The sequence below is a fragment of the Parus major genome, chromosome 21, assembly GCF_001522545.3.
Source record: "Parus major isolate Abel chromosome 21, Parus_major1.1, whole genome shotgun sequence".
In the NCBI taxonomy this organism is placed as follows: Eukaryota; Metazoa; Chordata; class Aves; order Passeriformes; family Paridae; genus Parus; species Parus major.
In genome coordinates, this window is record NC_031789.1 from 2295052 (window position 1) to 2309896 (window position 14845).

The 14845-nt window shown below is 41.8% G+C and overlaps 1 protein-coding gene across 2 annotated transcripts in view; it reads right to left on the bottom strand.

Moving 5' to 3' along the window:
* Positions 1–14845, bottom strand: part of MTOR (mechanistic target of rapamycin kinase) — a 62849-nt gene that overhangs the window by 47382 nt on the left and 622 nt on the right. Inside the window, exons 2-22 of one of the 2 annotated variants that reach the window (XM_015648473.2) lie at positions 14177–14340; positions 13698–13806; positions 12224–12456; positions 11670–11870; positions 10401–10535; positions 9714–9989; positions 9284–9392; positions 8278–8464; positions 7988–8116; positions 6936–7180; positions 6541–6756; positions 5710–5915; positions 5083–5205; positions 4677–4766; positions 4501–4593; positions 3908–4042; positions 3445–3574; positions 3005–3255; positions 2119–2160; positions 986–1072; positions 245–412 (exon numbers count right to left, since the gene is read on the bottom strand). In XM_015648473.2, the coding sequence (XP_015503959.1) occupies positions 245–412; positions 986–1072; positions 2119–2160; positions 3005–3255; positions 3445–3574; positions 3908–4042; positions 4501–4593; positions 4677–4766; positions 5083–5205; positions 5710–5915; positions 6541–6756; positions 6936–7180; positions 7988–8116; positions 8278–8464; positions 9284–9392; positions 9714–9989; positions 10401–10535; positions 11670–11870; positions 12224–12456; positions 13698–13806; positions 14177–14296 (3285 nt within the window). In that variant the 5' untranslated portion in view covers positions 14297–14340. Of the gene's footprint in view, positions 1–244; positions 413–985; positions 1073–2118; positions 2161–3004; positions 3256–3444; positions 3575–3907; positions 4043–4500; positions 4594–4676; positions 4767–5082; positions 5206–5709; positions 5916–6540; positions 6757–6935; positions 7181–7987; positions 8117–8277; positions 8465–9283; positions 9393–9713; positions 9990–10400; positions 10536–11669; positions 11871–12223; positions 12457–13697; positions 13807–14176; positions 14341–14845 lie in introns of those variants that run through there. The other variant, XM_015648474.2, reaches the window with a different exon arrangement.

Below are 14845 nucleotides of genomic sequence, written 5' to 3' on the forward strand. Positions count from 1 at the left end.
TCCTTCAACCAAAAGGACCTGGTGTGACTCAAAGTCAGGGATGAGATCCATTTTAAACAAGTCAGTATCCAGTGAGAAGTGAAAACCCTGCACTTTAAACAACTGTCTGCATCATTTCACACCAAGCCACTGCCAAACTGCACCTGTCCCATTTGACTGTGCAACACACAAACAAGGAGCCCTGCTGGGAACACACCTGCCTGGGCAGTGCCCAAAGCACAGCAGCTGCTGCAGCCCCACTCACCTTCACAGAAACAATTCGACCCTGACTGTTGTCGTGCATGAAGACCCGTAACATGTGAGGAATGAGCTGAGGCAGGTAAAGTTTGAATTCTCCTCCTAGAGCTACCACAATCTGCTCAATAAGTAGGATAATTGTGCTCTGTATGGAGTTGTTCATAACCCAGAAGTCCTACAGAAGAGAGAAAAAAAAGGGGAAAAAAAATCCAGTGGTTCTTCAGCTGAGCTGTACCAATTAGAAGAAAGCAAATTGTAGTAGACAGTCTGTAGATAAATTCAAGATTGCAAGGAAGGAATAGAATATACTTTCTGCTTTTAAAACACTACACTTCCAGTACATTTACAGTTGTTGAAAAGAGCCTCTGGAAAACTGATTTTCTTCCTAACCCTCCTACAAGTTTGCAAACATTTAGTGAAAATGATGTGAAATGACATCTGTTCATGAACTCCAGATATCTCTTGCTAAAACTATATTTCTCAAAGTAGGAAGTGCACAAAATCCAAGCACTGAAAAGAACTCAAGTCACTATCAGAACCTGAAGCAACATTTACTTCAGTTACTACCAATAATGTGTATTGTAACTTCAAATAAATGGTATTTCAAAATACAATCATTACTCCAAATATATGCAACTCTGCACTTCAAATGAACTTATGAAGCAATTGATATTTTTGATAATGTATTTGATAAACACTGTCCACCTTTCTGTGAGAGTTAAAATACTGGCTTAAAGATTGCACTCACTCTCATCAGGGTGACAATTTCATCCATATAAGGCCGAATATGACTTCTCACAAAGGACACCAACATTCCCAGCTGCTGGAACAGGAACTGCAAGGAAGAAATGTGTAATAATCAGTGGAGCTTATCCAAATATCAAAGCCACTGGGTAAAGAGTTTCACAGGCAATAGCAAGCTCATTTATCAAACAAACAGCATGCATAGCTCCTATGTGCTCAAAATCTGGGGCTAAACTCTTGGCAGCTTCAGCTCAGCAGTTTGGGCTTTGGGTTTTTGGTTAATTTTAATTGTTTTTTTATGAAGGGAGTGGGGAAGAAAAATGATTTGGGGTATACTGGCTGGGTTTCCCCCCAGCTTGCATAACAAAATTTGTGAGACTCAAGCACACAAATAGGGGTTTATAAAGTGCCAGCAAATCTACAGTGTTAGAACAGACTTGTAAGCACAGACATGTCAATTACAGAGCATCATAATTAAGGTTTGAAAGATGCTTCCAAAAACTTAGCCCCTATTTTTTTCCCCTTGCCTGAAAAGCAAACTGACACACATTTTAAGATATTCATGTACTCTTTCCCATCCCCATCAAGATATATTGGTGAAAAGTTACTGGGGAATGCAGTTAGGTCCTTGCCAGAAACACCACATTTTTTTAAAAGATGGTTGATTGCACCATCCACTCTTCACCACTAAGAAGAATTTTGACTTAAAATTTTTATTTGGATACACTATGACAGTTTTGCAATTCCTTTCACCACAATACAATCTTCAACATTCAATTGTGACAATGAATTTACTCTTTAAGCTGGTATGAAATCACATGGGCTAAATTACTTTGAAGCAGATAGTCTATTTTCTCTACAAAAAAAACAGGAAAATGTAAGTTATCATCTATTAAATTTCATTTTTTCATGCAGTTTTTGAAGACAAGTGACAAAATACAACATGGAGCTCATAAAAAGAGATAATACTTTCATGAGAAAGTGTTAAATAAGAAATAATCTCAGCTTCTTTAGTGAGAATAATACACATACATTTACCAAAAATTAACTCTGAGCTCCTGTACTTTTTGGTGTAGTAAGAGGATGCTTACAGGACAAGGACCTTCCTCTTTTAGGCTTTATGTCACGCATACCCACCTCAGCTCTTCTCCCCAGTACACTTTCACCATCTTCTTTTACCTGAAAATTTTTAAACAGAGTGTGCACAACTGCAGAGCTTTAAAGCAAGTTAGATCAGCCAGGTCTAGAACCTCAGCCAACCCAGATGTGTGATGTTTTCCTTGCAGTCTGAGTAGTAGTTCAGGCTGGGAGAAAACAGCAGTTCCATGGCAGAGTTGGGGCTCTGCTAAGGGAGCACCCATCCCACCTATAAAACACAGCAGCAGTAACGAGTTCAAACTGCCCTTCACACCCCAGAGCATTTGGCTGCCTGAAGAAATCATCTTCATCTCTGGTTAGGGGAACCTTAAGCCCATCATCATCTTCAGACAACTCTCATTTCCTTCTGTAACTGTAACTTAAGTGGGAAGGAAGAGAATGCACTGCTGTGGAATCACCACCCATGCTGCTCTAAATGTTAGCAGACTGTACCAAATTGAGTTTTCCTTCTCAGAGATGAGCCAAAGTACATGACTGCACCAGAAATTTGAAGAATCTACCCCTATCATTTAATAATATTGTTTGCCAGAGTATTAGCACAGAGATCACTGAAAGATCTGGAAGCTGCACAGGTGTTTTCCTGAGCATGAACAGCTTGATGAAAACACAGAATCAAATACTGGCCTTCCAAGGATTATGCTCAGAAGCAGCTGTTTCAATAAAAAGCAGAAAACTTGTTTGCAGTGGACATTCCATTAAATGCTTACAAAAGGGAAAAAGCAAAGCTGAACCTCACTTCTGCAGCATGCTTGGCATCAACACATAGCACAGCAATGCCCAAAGCCAGTCACAGTCTCTTCAAGGAAACGGATTCTTGATTTCATACAGTGGAACAGGAGGAAGGAGTGGTCCCTGGCACACTCACCTCTCGGATGGCACCATCACACACCCGTATCACGTTAAGGAACGTTGGCATGACCTGGGGCAGGAACTGCACACACTTCAGTCCAAGGGATTTGAAAATAAAGGTGATGGCCTGAACTACCATAGTGTGGTGTTGGGACAGGGATTGGTCTCGGAAAATTCTCATCAGTGCAACCATAGAGACAGCTGGGTAGAATTCATCCAGAGGGAGGTTGCCCATATTCACCAACATCTCACTGGTGCTGTAGTCAGCTAGGAGAAAGAAGTGTCATGAGCTAGGTATTAAATGGTCTTGAATATGGGTTCAGGAACATCTAAGTGTAAGTTGAAAACATGTACATTAATGATTCTTTAAGAAGAGGACACAAACTGGTGACAAAACAGTCAAGATCTGTTTGTAGATCATAAAGCTATCTATCTGAAAGAAACTGAGATGCTTACAAGAATCCTGGCTGGACTTGGACTCTGAGAGGCTAACAGCTGAAGCATCTCGTGATTGATCGATCATGCCAATGTTCACTTTGTGTTTGTAAGGGTCCAAAGCACCCAGCAGCCCTAACACACGAATAGCCTGAAAAGACACAAAGAAAATTCACCAGAACTTCATCATTAAGGTCAAAGACAACACTCAAACCCCCATATTTGAAAAGATCCTGATGATTTAAGAGGGAAGATCTGGAGCTGAAATGACTGCCTGGAAAAAACAGTGCTTTCCATCCAGCTTCTGGAAACCATTTCACTGACTTAACACATGCACTCTCTTAATTCTGCTTACTGTATTCTGCTCAGCCACAACAATGATCTCTCCCCTCCTGCCTCAAATCTATGCAGGCACATTTATTTGGCAGCTCTCTCTTCCCAAAAAGCTTTTCTAAGTGGTTGTGTGATAGTTTCATGTTCATACCTCTCTGCGGGTGCCCTGATTTTGCTCAGTCTTGAGGAAGTTCAGAAGCACTTCCAGCAAAGTTGGGTACTTCCTGTATGGTTCTACCACATAACCAGTGCTAGCCACAAGCTGCCCCAGTGTCCAAAGAGCCACCTACAAAGATAAAGCCCAGAGAAGGTTAGCTTTGACCAGGGAATTTATTATGCCTTCTGATACATCACTCATTCAACTTCTGTAAGGCTTATTTGAGCATTTTAGGATCACACTGCAAACCACAGTCCATGGTTGGAAAGCCTCTATAAAGAACATTTTCCTATAAGCAAAAATAACAAATTAATAATCAACAATATCTTAGGCTGTCACAATTGCTTTCACTCAGAGGTACAATTCAAATAGCCATTCAATTCAGTGAGTCCAAGCCTTCCAATAAAAACAGCCTTTTTTTTTCCTTCTTGTTTTTCCTCTAACAGCTCTGAACTATGTCACAACAGGCACTCTTATCCCTCACCTGTGCACCATGAGTGTAACTCCACTAGAGGGACCTGGGACATGGATATTTTATTACAGCTCTGGTCACAGCAGCAAAGTCTGGTAGAGTTGTAAACACTTACTTGTCTTTTAGCCAGAAGAGAAGAGTCCTGTAGCATGTCCATAATTATAATGAAGAGCTCATCCACCCACTTCCTCATCTCCAGCCCACTGACCTATTGAAAGACAAAACTTCATCCTTCATCTTGCATTCCCAAAACCTTAACAAGGTTAAAAGGTATCTGTGGTGTATCCCTACCTGTGCAAGCTCCCCTATGGTAGCCAGGACATTGTTAATCACACCTGGATTGGGATCTGGATCAGGATCTTTCAGTTTCACAATCAGTGCCTGGTGGGACAGTGGGACAAATTAGAACGTGTTTAAAGAGTACTCAAAATTATCTTCCCTTTTGTTTACACCTGAAATTGACCCCACAATCATAGTAAGAATTTTAACAGTAAAAGAAACTTGGGCGTCACAAATGCAAATCTGGAATTAAATTGGGCTAAACTGTTCAGCCATGCGTGTTCCTGTGGGTAACATCTACATCAATCTGGTTTTTTTCCTGCCATGGTGAAGCAAAAGAACTGCAGCTCCTGAGGGTCAGGTCCCCACTTGCTGTGTCACCTCATTCCAAAGTCAGCAGGAAATGTAGAGACTCTACCTTAAGGATAGGCTCCATGTATGGACGGATGAGGCGTGGAGCATTAGAAACCAGGTGACCCAACATCCTGGCACTTTGCTCTTTAATTCTGCCAACACCACTGTGTTCCAGCTCTGTTAGAATCTGCACAAGAGACAACAAAAGCAAGCAAATCAGGAAAAGAAAGGTAGGTAAAAATTCTTTGCATTTCCTTCTGTCAAAACTCAGCACTTGTAAAGGCTGTTCTGCATTTCACTCCATTATCATTTCTCCTAAGCTAAAATTATTTAGCATAAAAGGGATGGCTCCAAAATCTGTGTTTACAAAGAGGTACCACGCGTTCACCTCAAAGCACCACAGAACATTCTTCCTCAACAGAGATGGAAAGCACTCCAGCATGAGGACTAGGGGTGAAATAACAACTGCCATCCTTCCTTTCCCTTCTAATACATCCATACAGCTTCAGTCCAAACATCCAATGTGAAAAAGATCTGTTGAAACCCATTAATCTAGGCAATAACTATTTCCAAAAAGAGATTGATTTCTCCACTCTCCATGCATTTACAGCAAGATAGCCCAGCTCTTTACCACCACCTTGGTCTGAGTATCAATTATTCTGTTTTCCCTGCAGGCATCCCTCCTCCTTACCTGGATTAGCATCTTTCGAAGGAAAGGCATGACAAAGGCAGGGTTCATGCTGCTCAGGCGCCCCACAGTGCAGATGGCCAGCTCTCGAATTTCAAACACCTGATCATTCAGGGCCACAAAAAGAGCTTGCAAGTTTTCAGCCTGGGCGAGGTGAGCATCAAACCGCTCATCCAGGGAAGCCAACACGCAGAAACGTATATCAGGGTCTGCAAGAACACATTGATTTACCTTTAAATGCACTAAATTCCTCTTCCTTTTTTTGCCTTTGTTCACAAAACAGCCTCAAAAATTTTTCACAAGAGTTTCCCCAGAGCAAGACACTGTATCAGTGCTCCACACATAAAGAACAGGACAGATCAGCCTAGAAATCTCCTTAACATGCCCCAATAACCAAGTCAGTACAGTGCCAACCCCTTGCACCTGCAAGTGTCACTTTTGGATGTTATGTGGCAACCTGAGGCGAGTTCAATTGAAAGAATAAAAAAAACCAAGTATGAAGTTTCAATGAGAAGTACCAATTTCTTCCCAAACTACAACACTTAAGGCCATGACCCAGAGCAGCAGCAAAAGGGGTCTCACTGTTCTACTTAGTTCAAAGGATTACCAAGGACACAGCTGGAGCATTTTTCACTAGTGTTCTATTAATACCTTGAAAATCAAGATGTGGAAAAAAGAAATTGGGAGACTTTTTTTTCTAATTTACCAAGAGTGACAGCTTAAGTTTAGTGGCAATTATGTTCAAATTCTATTTCTATTCTTAATATCATCCCCTGCTTACATGGTAAAATTAACAGGGGTAAGAGAACCCTTTTCTCTGAATCCCACACTAACCTGGGTCAGTTATTCCAACTACAAGCAGCTTGCTGAGGACATCAGCTACAACCTGAACTGCTGTCTGACTGACCACATGGGCATGGCCACTGATCAAGTGGATGGAGGGTGTGAGCAAGCGAGAGCAAGTGCGGGCTGCTTCCATCCGGATCTCCTTGTGTTCACTGTTCAGGAAGTGATCGGCGCAGTGCCGAACAAACTGAGTCAGGGAGTGGCCTGAAAAGAGAAAGATGGGTGGTTAAGCACAGGTTTGCACTTCAATTACCAGATTTAGCAAGGAACAGGAGTTTAAAGAACGTGCTCCTAGAATTTTCCTGCTACTTGTACTCTGCTCCAATGCACCACTTGTTTATATCCCATATGCCCTTGCCCGCTGCTTCCTTATTTCATCTTACCTTCAAACTCAAAGCTACCAAGAGTACGAAGGGCAAGGGTGATGCTCCCCACATCACTGGCTTCTGGGATATTGGTGAGACTGGGGGAGGCCAGCTGGTGGGCAAGGCCTTTTGGCATGCCTGGATGTCGCAGAGGCTTGTGCATCAGAACAAGAGAGAGCATTTTCAGCAGCCCATCCTGGATATCCTTCTTCAGCTGTGGGATCTGACGGCTCAAGTCGTACAGCACAGCTGTTAGAGCAGGGCTGAGGGCAAGAAGCAAGCAAAAGTCATTAGAAAAGAAACAATGATGTGCATATTTCACCTTCTTGTTTAATTATGCCTTTGTCAATCAGAATATCATTGTGGGAATTCACACATGAGAGCAACACCTGCAAGCAGAGCACAGGGTCCCTGTGTGAACTGAGGCACGAGATGACCTTCCTGCATAAACTTGGTCCTGAGGAAAGCCCCAGGACTGCTGCACACATCATTACATTAGCCAGTGTTGCTGTAATACTGTTACAAATCTAAATGACTTCTTACACTTATGCTTTTTAAACAAAAAAGCAACTGAATTCACTTCCAGGTGACAATATAATTTCAACAGCCTTGTGCTACCTGAAAATTGTCTCCACTTCTTTCCATACTAACAACATAATTAATTCCCCCAATAAGAACTGTCAGCTACAAAGGTGAAAGAAGCCAGAAGCAAATATTCAGCACTTCAGCTCTCCTCTGCCAGTTTGATATGGCACAAGCCTGCTGGCTGTCAGATGCTTTCAAAAATTTTGCAGGTTGCTGCCAAATGTGTTTGAATAGTGGAAAATAAAGGAGACTGCTTTTGGACTAGTTGTTCTACAAGATTTCTCTACTGAGCTATGAATGCTCTTAAATAACAGACATATTAACACTTTAAACATACCATTCTTCTGAAACAGCTATAGTGATCTTCTGAAAAGATCACTGAAATGCAATAAATGTTCCTGCTCAATCTGAAAACTTTAAAGATCTCACTCTGTATGGCTGACAATGCCATCCTGCAGCTAACAGCAGAATAGATTTATGCTTACCTCAGCCCCACAGCCAGCATAGGTTCCAAAAGCTCTTTGATGTCCTGCTGGATACTGGGTCCCATGGCTCGTGCCAGCATGCTAATGCAGGTGAAGACTGTGGCATCAACCTGCACAGACTTCTGTCTCCTGGAAAGGGACCACATAATTATGAGAAGCTGCTGTTTTTAGACATCTTTCCTCATCATACTTCTGTGTTATCAGTCTTACAGAAATGCTTCTGATTTTAATACAAGAATTATATAAAGAGCAAGTGTTTCCATTTCTTCCCCTAACTTTCACATACTTACTTGTGGGCAAAGTCCTTTGGGGGAAGAGCTGCTTTTATGATTTCAAGGACTTTTGGTAGGTAAGCTTGAAACTCAGACCTCACAGCCACAGAAAGCAAACCCAAGGCCTGGAAGGCTGCTGTTCGCTCCTTCTCCTTCTTCACACAGCTGAGAACATGATTCATGGTGTCTGGAAGATACTGATCAGCTGCCCACATGAGAAAACAATACAGATATTAGAATTCATTAAGGTTTATACAGCTGCATAACATTACCAACTAAACCTTTACAAGTGTAAAAGTAGAAAACAGACATAGTCATGTTAAATTTGCTGACATGATCAGTGGCAAAAATGTCACGATATAATAAGAATTTCAAACTACAGAAGGCTTTGTTTTTAAAAAGAAAAATCACCACAATAAAAGAGCTATAAAACACCCCCAACTGCAACAGGTTTTATACACACATGAGATCCAAGCATCTTGCTTTCATAGTGACTGGGTGGAAATTTGGAATAATTAATATAAAAATTGTTCCAACCCACTAAGAGCAGCTTGATGACTTGTCTCCAACTCTGATACTCTCCTAAACTTGCTTGATAAATCAACTAAACGGCTTTAAAGCTGCCAGGTATTTCCTAGCACATGCAACAAAGAAAAAAGAAGAGAACTCTAATAATATTTGGGGTATACTGAGTCAGAGCAAGAGAGAATTCTCCTCTACGTCTGACATATTGAGAAGAAAACAAAAAAAAAGGAGTTTTTTGTGTCCTATGGTATTGATCACCAAATTCTCACAATAGGTTTCAATCTACTTTCTTCATCAGAGCAACATTTTGGCACCAGCTATCAAATCACACTTATTCAGAAAATAAGACTGTCCTCCTACAGAGGAATGTGCTCATCAGACAAGCACCACATTTGGTGTGCTGCACTGCTTGCACAAGTTCATCTGGACCAAAGAGAGCTGGATAACTTCCAGCCCAAAATCAGCAAGATTTCTAACATCCAACCATCTGTCTTGTCACCTGTGAATGCTGAAGGACGGAAAGCTGCCAACCGTGGTAGCAGATTGAGAACAGTCATCTGGATCAAAGAATTCTTGCTGGTTCTGCACTTGAGAACCCACTGGCAGACCTGGAAGGAAATAGATTAGGCTTTAAAGGATGGCCATTGGCAGTAATGCACAAATGTTAATTACCTGTGTGCTTTCAGGCATTCTACTGACATTTGGCTTCAGAGTCCATCAAAGAAAAGGATAATCAGGATTTCTTCCAAAGGAAGTAAATCACTTGCCCCAAGACAGACAATGACAAAGCCATGTGACACGTAAATATTGAGTTTTGAAGGCTCAGTTCAATACTAGTACTGCCTGCTCAGTAAAAATGCAGAGGACAATTACTCTGCAAGAACAGATGTTGAGAATGTTGGGAGACAAGTTGAAGAACAAACACATACCTGATCAAATTTCTCTTCCATTAGATCCCTGCAGCATCGACTTTCTACCAAAGTAGATTTTGCTGGGACAGGTGAGGTTGCAAAACCCATAATTCCTTGGTGAGCACTGTACCCCAGGAGACCAGCCAAAGCATTTGACTGAGAGGGCTGAAGAGACTGAAAGCTTGTAAAGGGAGTGATGTGGCGAGGCTTGGTACTGAAGCCCATCAGGTCTTTGCAGTACTTGTCATGCACAAGCTGCTGCTGAGTGATTTCTTCCATCTCCTCTCTAAGGCGCTGGACAAAGTAGAGAAACATTAAAAAAATAAAATCTAAGTGAGTAAGATACTGCCAATACAATCACCTGAATAAGCATCCTGTATAATCAATATCCAAATGGCTGTAAAATATCAACTGAGTAAAATCCAGCAAAAATATTTGGGTATCTAACGTGCAAGAGAGTACTCATTCCATATAAAAAAAAAAACTTTTTCATTGTATTTAATCTAGATAATAGCTTTTCTATCAGAGCTTATTAACTCCTCTGCCCATACTTGTCCCTTTTATTGCTGACACATTTTAATGCTTGACTCCATGTTCAAATGAGTTTTCCATCCAACAACCCCACTGCAACACCATGGGATATTTCCACAAACTGCAGAGTTGCTATACACTCTCAATCAATCCCCACCTTGTTCCTTTGCTCACCTCTCCCTCCATACTGCTGATTCTCACTAGCTCATTGAGGATCAGTAAGGCACCATGGATTCGGTCATCACGATTCATTCCTTTCTCTTTGGCCAAAGTCTCATCAAAGCCCTTCTCAGCCTCTTCATATGTGTGCTTGGGGGAAAAGAAAAAAAATCTCAGTGACAATGCAGAAACAAAGCCTGTGGAAATGAAGTACTACTGCCAATCAAGAGTTACTGATGCTTTGAATTTTCCAAGAGTAGCCACAAACTTCAACTGAGTAATAACAGAAGTATAAGACAACAGAATTCTGGTTCACCCAAAAGTTGTGGACTCTGCTGCAGAGCATTTTCAACAGCACAAATCAAACAGCATGGTATCAGCTTCATCACTACCTGCAGCACTTAACTTGATTACAAGAAATCCAAGTTCACAACATTTGACTGCACTGTCCAAAACTTACTTGACATCACAAAGCGTGAATTCATGTGACATGGCAGCAAAGTGAAGGTTCAGACAAAAGAATTCTTACCTTTCTCACTTGTGTTTTATCTACACTAATAAAACCCTCTGCTAGTAAGAGATGAAACTGGATAATTGCATGGCTATAAAACTAGGTCAAGTTCAACAGCTGAAGATGAGGTGCAGCTAGAACAATGTATTCTTGAAGGAGTTAAATCTTGTTTACTTTTACAGTAGTAGGCTAAAGGAATTACTCACTTTGGAAGCCATAATATTTTCAACCCTTTCAAGGACAGGGAGTTTTTTTACTGATAAAGGTGACATGAGTTCTTATCTTAGCCAGCTCTTCTGAAAACTGGCACTTCAACATCTGCACTGCATTATGAGGGGCTGTATCACCCTGAAACTAGAGACTTCTGATTGTTTAGAACATTGGTTATTTTCTTTGTTATTTTCCTTTTGATTGTTCAGAATATTATTCATTTTCTTTTTTAAAGAGGAAACAGTGAGATGTCACCCTGAAAAATAAGCCTTCTGATTTTGTTTTCATAGTTTTAGACACTTTCCCAGGAAAGTAACTATAAACATAAATGTTTACACATTCCTTCTGAGAAACGTCTTTTCATAGACATTTCACATGACCAGTGTGATTAGGAAGGTAGTAACTTAATTATCCAACCCCTGGTCATTGTGAACAATCTGTAAATAGTGGAATCAAGAAAATAAAAACTCTCCTTTTTCTATCACACCACTGAGACGTGTTTGTGTGAATCATTCCATGTCCTGCAGTGACAGGGCTGCATCAAAACAAAGTTATTTTCTTACTCTGTACCACTGGGGCTTCTGCATCTCTTTTGGCTCACGTTGCGTGGTGAGGATAAGGCAGGCTCTTAAGGCAGAGACAGCTCCCTCTCGGATGGCCTGTTTGGGATCCCACACAGCCACAAATATGTTGTCAAAGAATGGCTGCACTTGTTGGAAGAAGAAGGTAGGCACACTGATTGCCAGCTCCCGCAAGACAAGAACCTGGAGGTGGGGAGAGAAACAGTTACAATCTGGAAGATAAGACACAGAGACAAACCTCCTAACTTTTACAGTGTAGTACCATTTGTTTAGACTGTCGATGTTTGTGAGCTGTTTCCATCCCCACACCCTGACAATTCCTAGCATGACAGTGTCTTGGTCTTCATTAGTCACTGAGCTAATGGAGAAGCAATGAAGCAGCACTCTGTCTGCCATGAGAGCATTACAGATTCTCAGACATGCACTGGCAGCCATTCCCATCCTGACCAAAGCTTTTCTGCAGATTTCTGTGCAGATTTCCTACCGCTGCTCGCTAATCCCAACTATCCCATTACAACAAAGAAGGCATCACTTACAGCTGCATGTCTACGACCTTCATTCCTGTCAGCTCCCAACCATTCCAGAGCTCGTTTCACCTCGAACTCCACATATTCAGCTGTGAAGGTGTCACCAGCCATCGCAAGCCGCCCGATAGCCTTGGAAGCCATCTCCATTACCACAGGGTCATTGGATGGCAAGAGGTTCCTCAGGTAGTTGGCAAACCTGCCAATACGGGTGGCATTACCTCCTTCAACACCGATAAGGCTTGCTGCAGAGAAAGGGAGCAGTGCTGCATTTCTCCCCAAGAGTCAGTGAGGCAGACAGCAGGTAATCCGTGGATGAGAGCTAATATTCCCTACACATTGCTTAAAGATTCCCATTAAGCCCTCCTAAACTGCAAATCCACAGGGGAAAAAAATAAAACAAGTGACAGGAAAGGGCCACCATTCTTTTCAGCCTGAACTTTTTAAGTGAGTGGAAAACTGCATCTGATGGCCTCATAGATTTTCCCCATTTTTAGTTTTAAAAGAGAAAAAAACCAGACCTGTTCCTAATAGAAAGATATCCATCTTCAGGCAACTGCTATAGCTAGTCTACCTCACAAGAAAAGTCAAAGACTGAATGGACCAAGAAAATGCTCTCCTCCTCAGTCCTAGAGACAGCCTCTCCTGTCCAGGGTGGAGGCACTCATCAGGCACCAAGCTTTCATTACCAGTGCCTGGGTTTTAACTGCTCTGTAGATAAAGACCCCTCAGTGTCCAGGGCTGTCAAGCTGGCACCCTTCAACATCACTAAATTCACATAACAATTTGAAAGTGATACTGTCAGCTTAAGATCTGATGTTATCAATAAAGATTTCTCTAAGGGATTTAGACTGCCTTCAAACACATTGGGACTGGATGATTATGTCTATGAGCCTAAACCATAAACATCTATTTAACTGCTACAACACAGGCCACTCACCTGGAAGGCAAAGTATTCACATAAGCTAACTTCCCCAAGAGTGGGGATTCAGGCAGCTCTGCAATCTCACAGAGAACACACAGCCAGAGCCACTAATGGAGAGGCTGATCAGAATCAAAGCAGAAGCCATGTGAGCCCCTCTTGGGGATGGAAGTTGCTGTTATGGAGCCAGGTAAATTTAAATAACAAGAATCAATCTGCCCAGATGGAAGAGAGTTGAGAAAGTCAGCCAACCCTGATACATATCAAAGGGCAGCACTAAGTGTTCTCAGCTGAGCTCCAGAAGAGAATTTTCATGTGCTCAGCACTCACATATGATGCTGAACTCCCACAAGAACTCAAGACCCATTAAGTACCAGGTTTTCAGCCACTCTCAGTAGCTCCCAGGCTGACACTTCACACAGATTTTTCAGAGCCCAGCAACTAGAACACACCCAGTGTACTGAGCTGTCAGGCCCCAAGAATAAAAGCCGATTCCTAAATCTGTCCCTAAAGATAATTGCATGAAAAGAAAACTCAGTAGAGGCATTATGCACTTTCACTCACCTATAGCCAGAATGCCACCTTTCCTTTCATTTGCATCAGAGCTAGAGACCAGCTCAAATATGTGATGGTTCAGCTGATCATAAAACCTGGTAGATTCTTCCTGACTCATCTGCAAAAACAAAAAACTCAAATCAGCTTTCAGCATTCCCTCCCTTTCTTCTGCTCCAAAACCTCCATAAAGACAATGCTTCTTATGCCACATAAACAGAAAGAAATTAAATCAACCATACATTACGAACTCAAAATGGTTTCTCTTTATTTGTGCCCCATATGCAGCAAGTTTACTTATTCTGGTACTTGACTACCTGTTTGTGTCACCAACTTGCTCACCTCTCCTACATGCCAGGGGGCAAAAATAAGCTCCCTGCTGTGCACCATCTCTCTAAGACCAGCTTCCATACTCCAAAAAAATCTCCATTGCCAAGGCACCCAGCCTCATATGATACACCAGGATAAATAATCCCATTCCTAGCACTCACCTCACGCAGCTCCATGGTGACATAATGCTGCAAGTCCTTGGCAGCTTTTGCCCTCGTCTCTTCGCTGCGACTTTTCAAGCCATTGGCAAATTGTTGGAGGATGGACACAGTGCCCGACATGGTGGCAGTACACTGGGGCTCAGAGGCATCAAGTCCTGTAAATTCTTCAGAGACACACATTTTTTTACTACTTGAATTGAAATCTCTGAGCTTCTTTCTTAAGGCTGTCCCCCCTGACTGTTTTCCCAAAATACATATGAAGATGCTGTGTTGGTAGACTATAAAATTACAAGTAATGACTATATTCCTTAGGAATTACACTCCATGACAAAACTGCATCACCACATATATTGACCAGCCTATTTGGTCTCTGGTTCCTCAAAATACCAAAATACACTGCAGTAGACCAGCTGCTTCATGGTAATCTAATCCTAAATCAAGGATCATGCAACAGCTGAAATACAGCAGGGTCAAACTAGGGTTTGCAATTACCTATAATAAGCAAGCAGAACCATTCCCAGGATTATATCATTATCATATCTGACTCCTCCCTAAACAGTTTCATCCAAGTTTCTCCACAGAAATCTCAGTGTTACACCAACACAAGGAAAACTCAGCACTGGCAAGTGTTGCATCCTCTAATAGATATTTAGAGATGGGAAGTCCAGT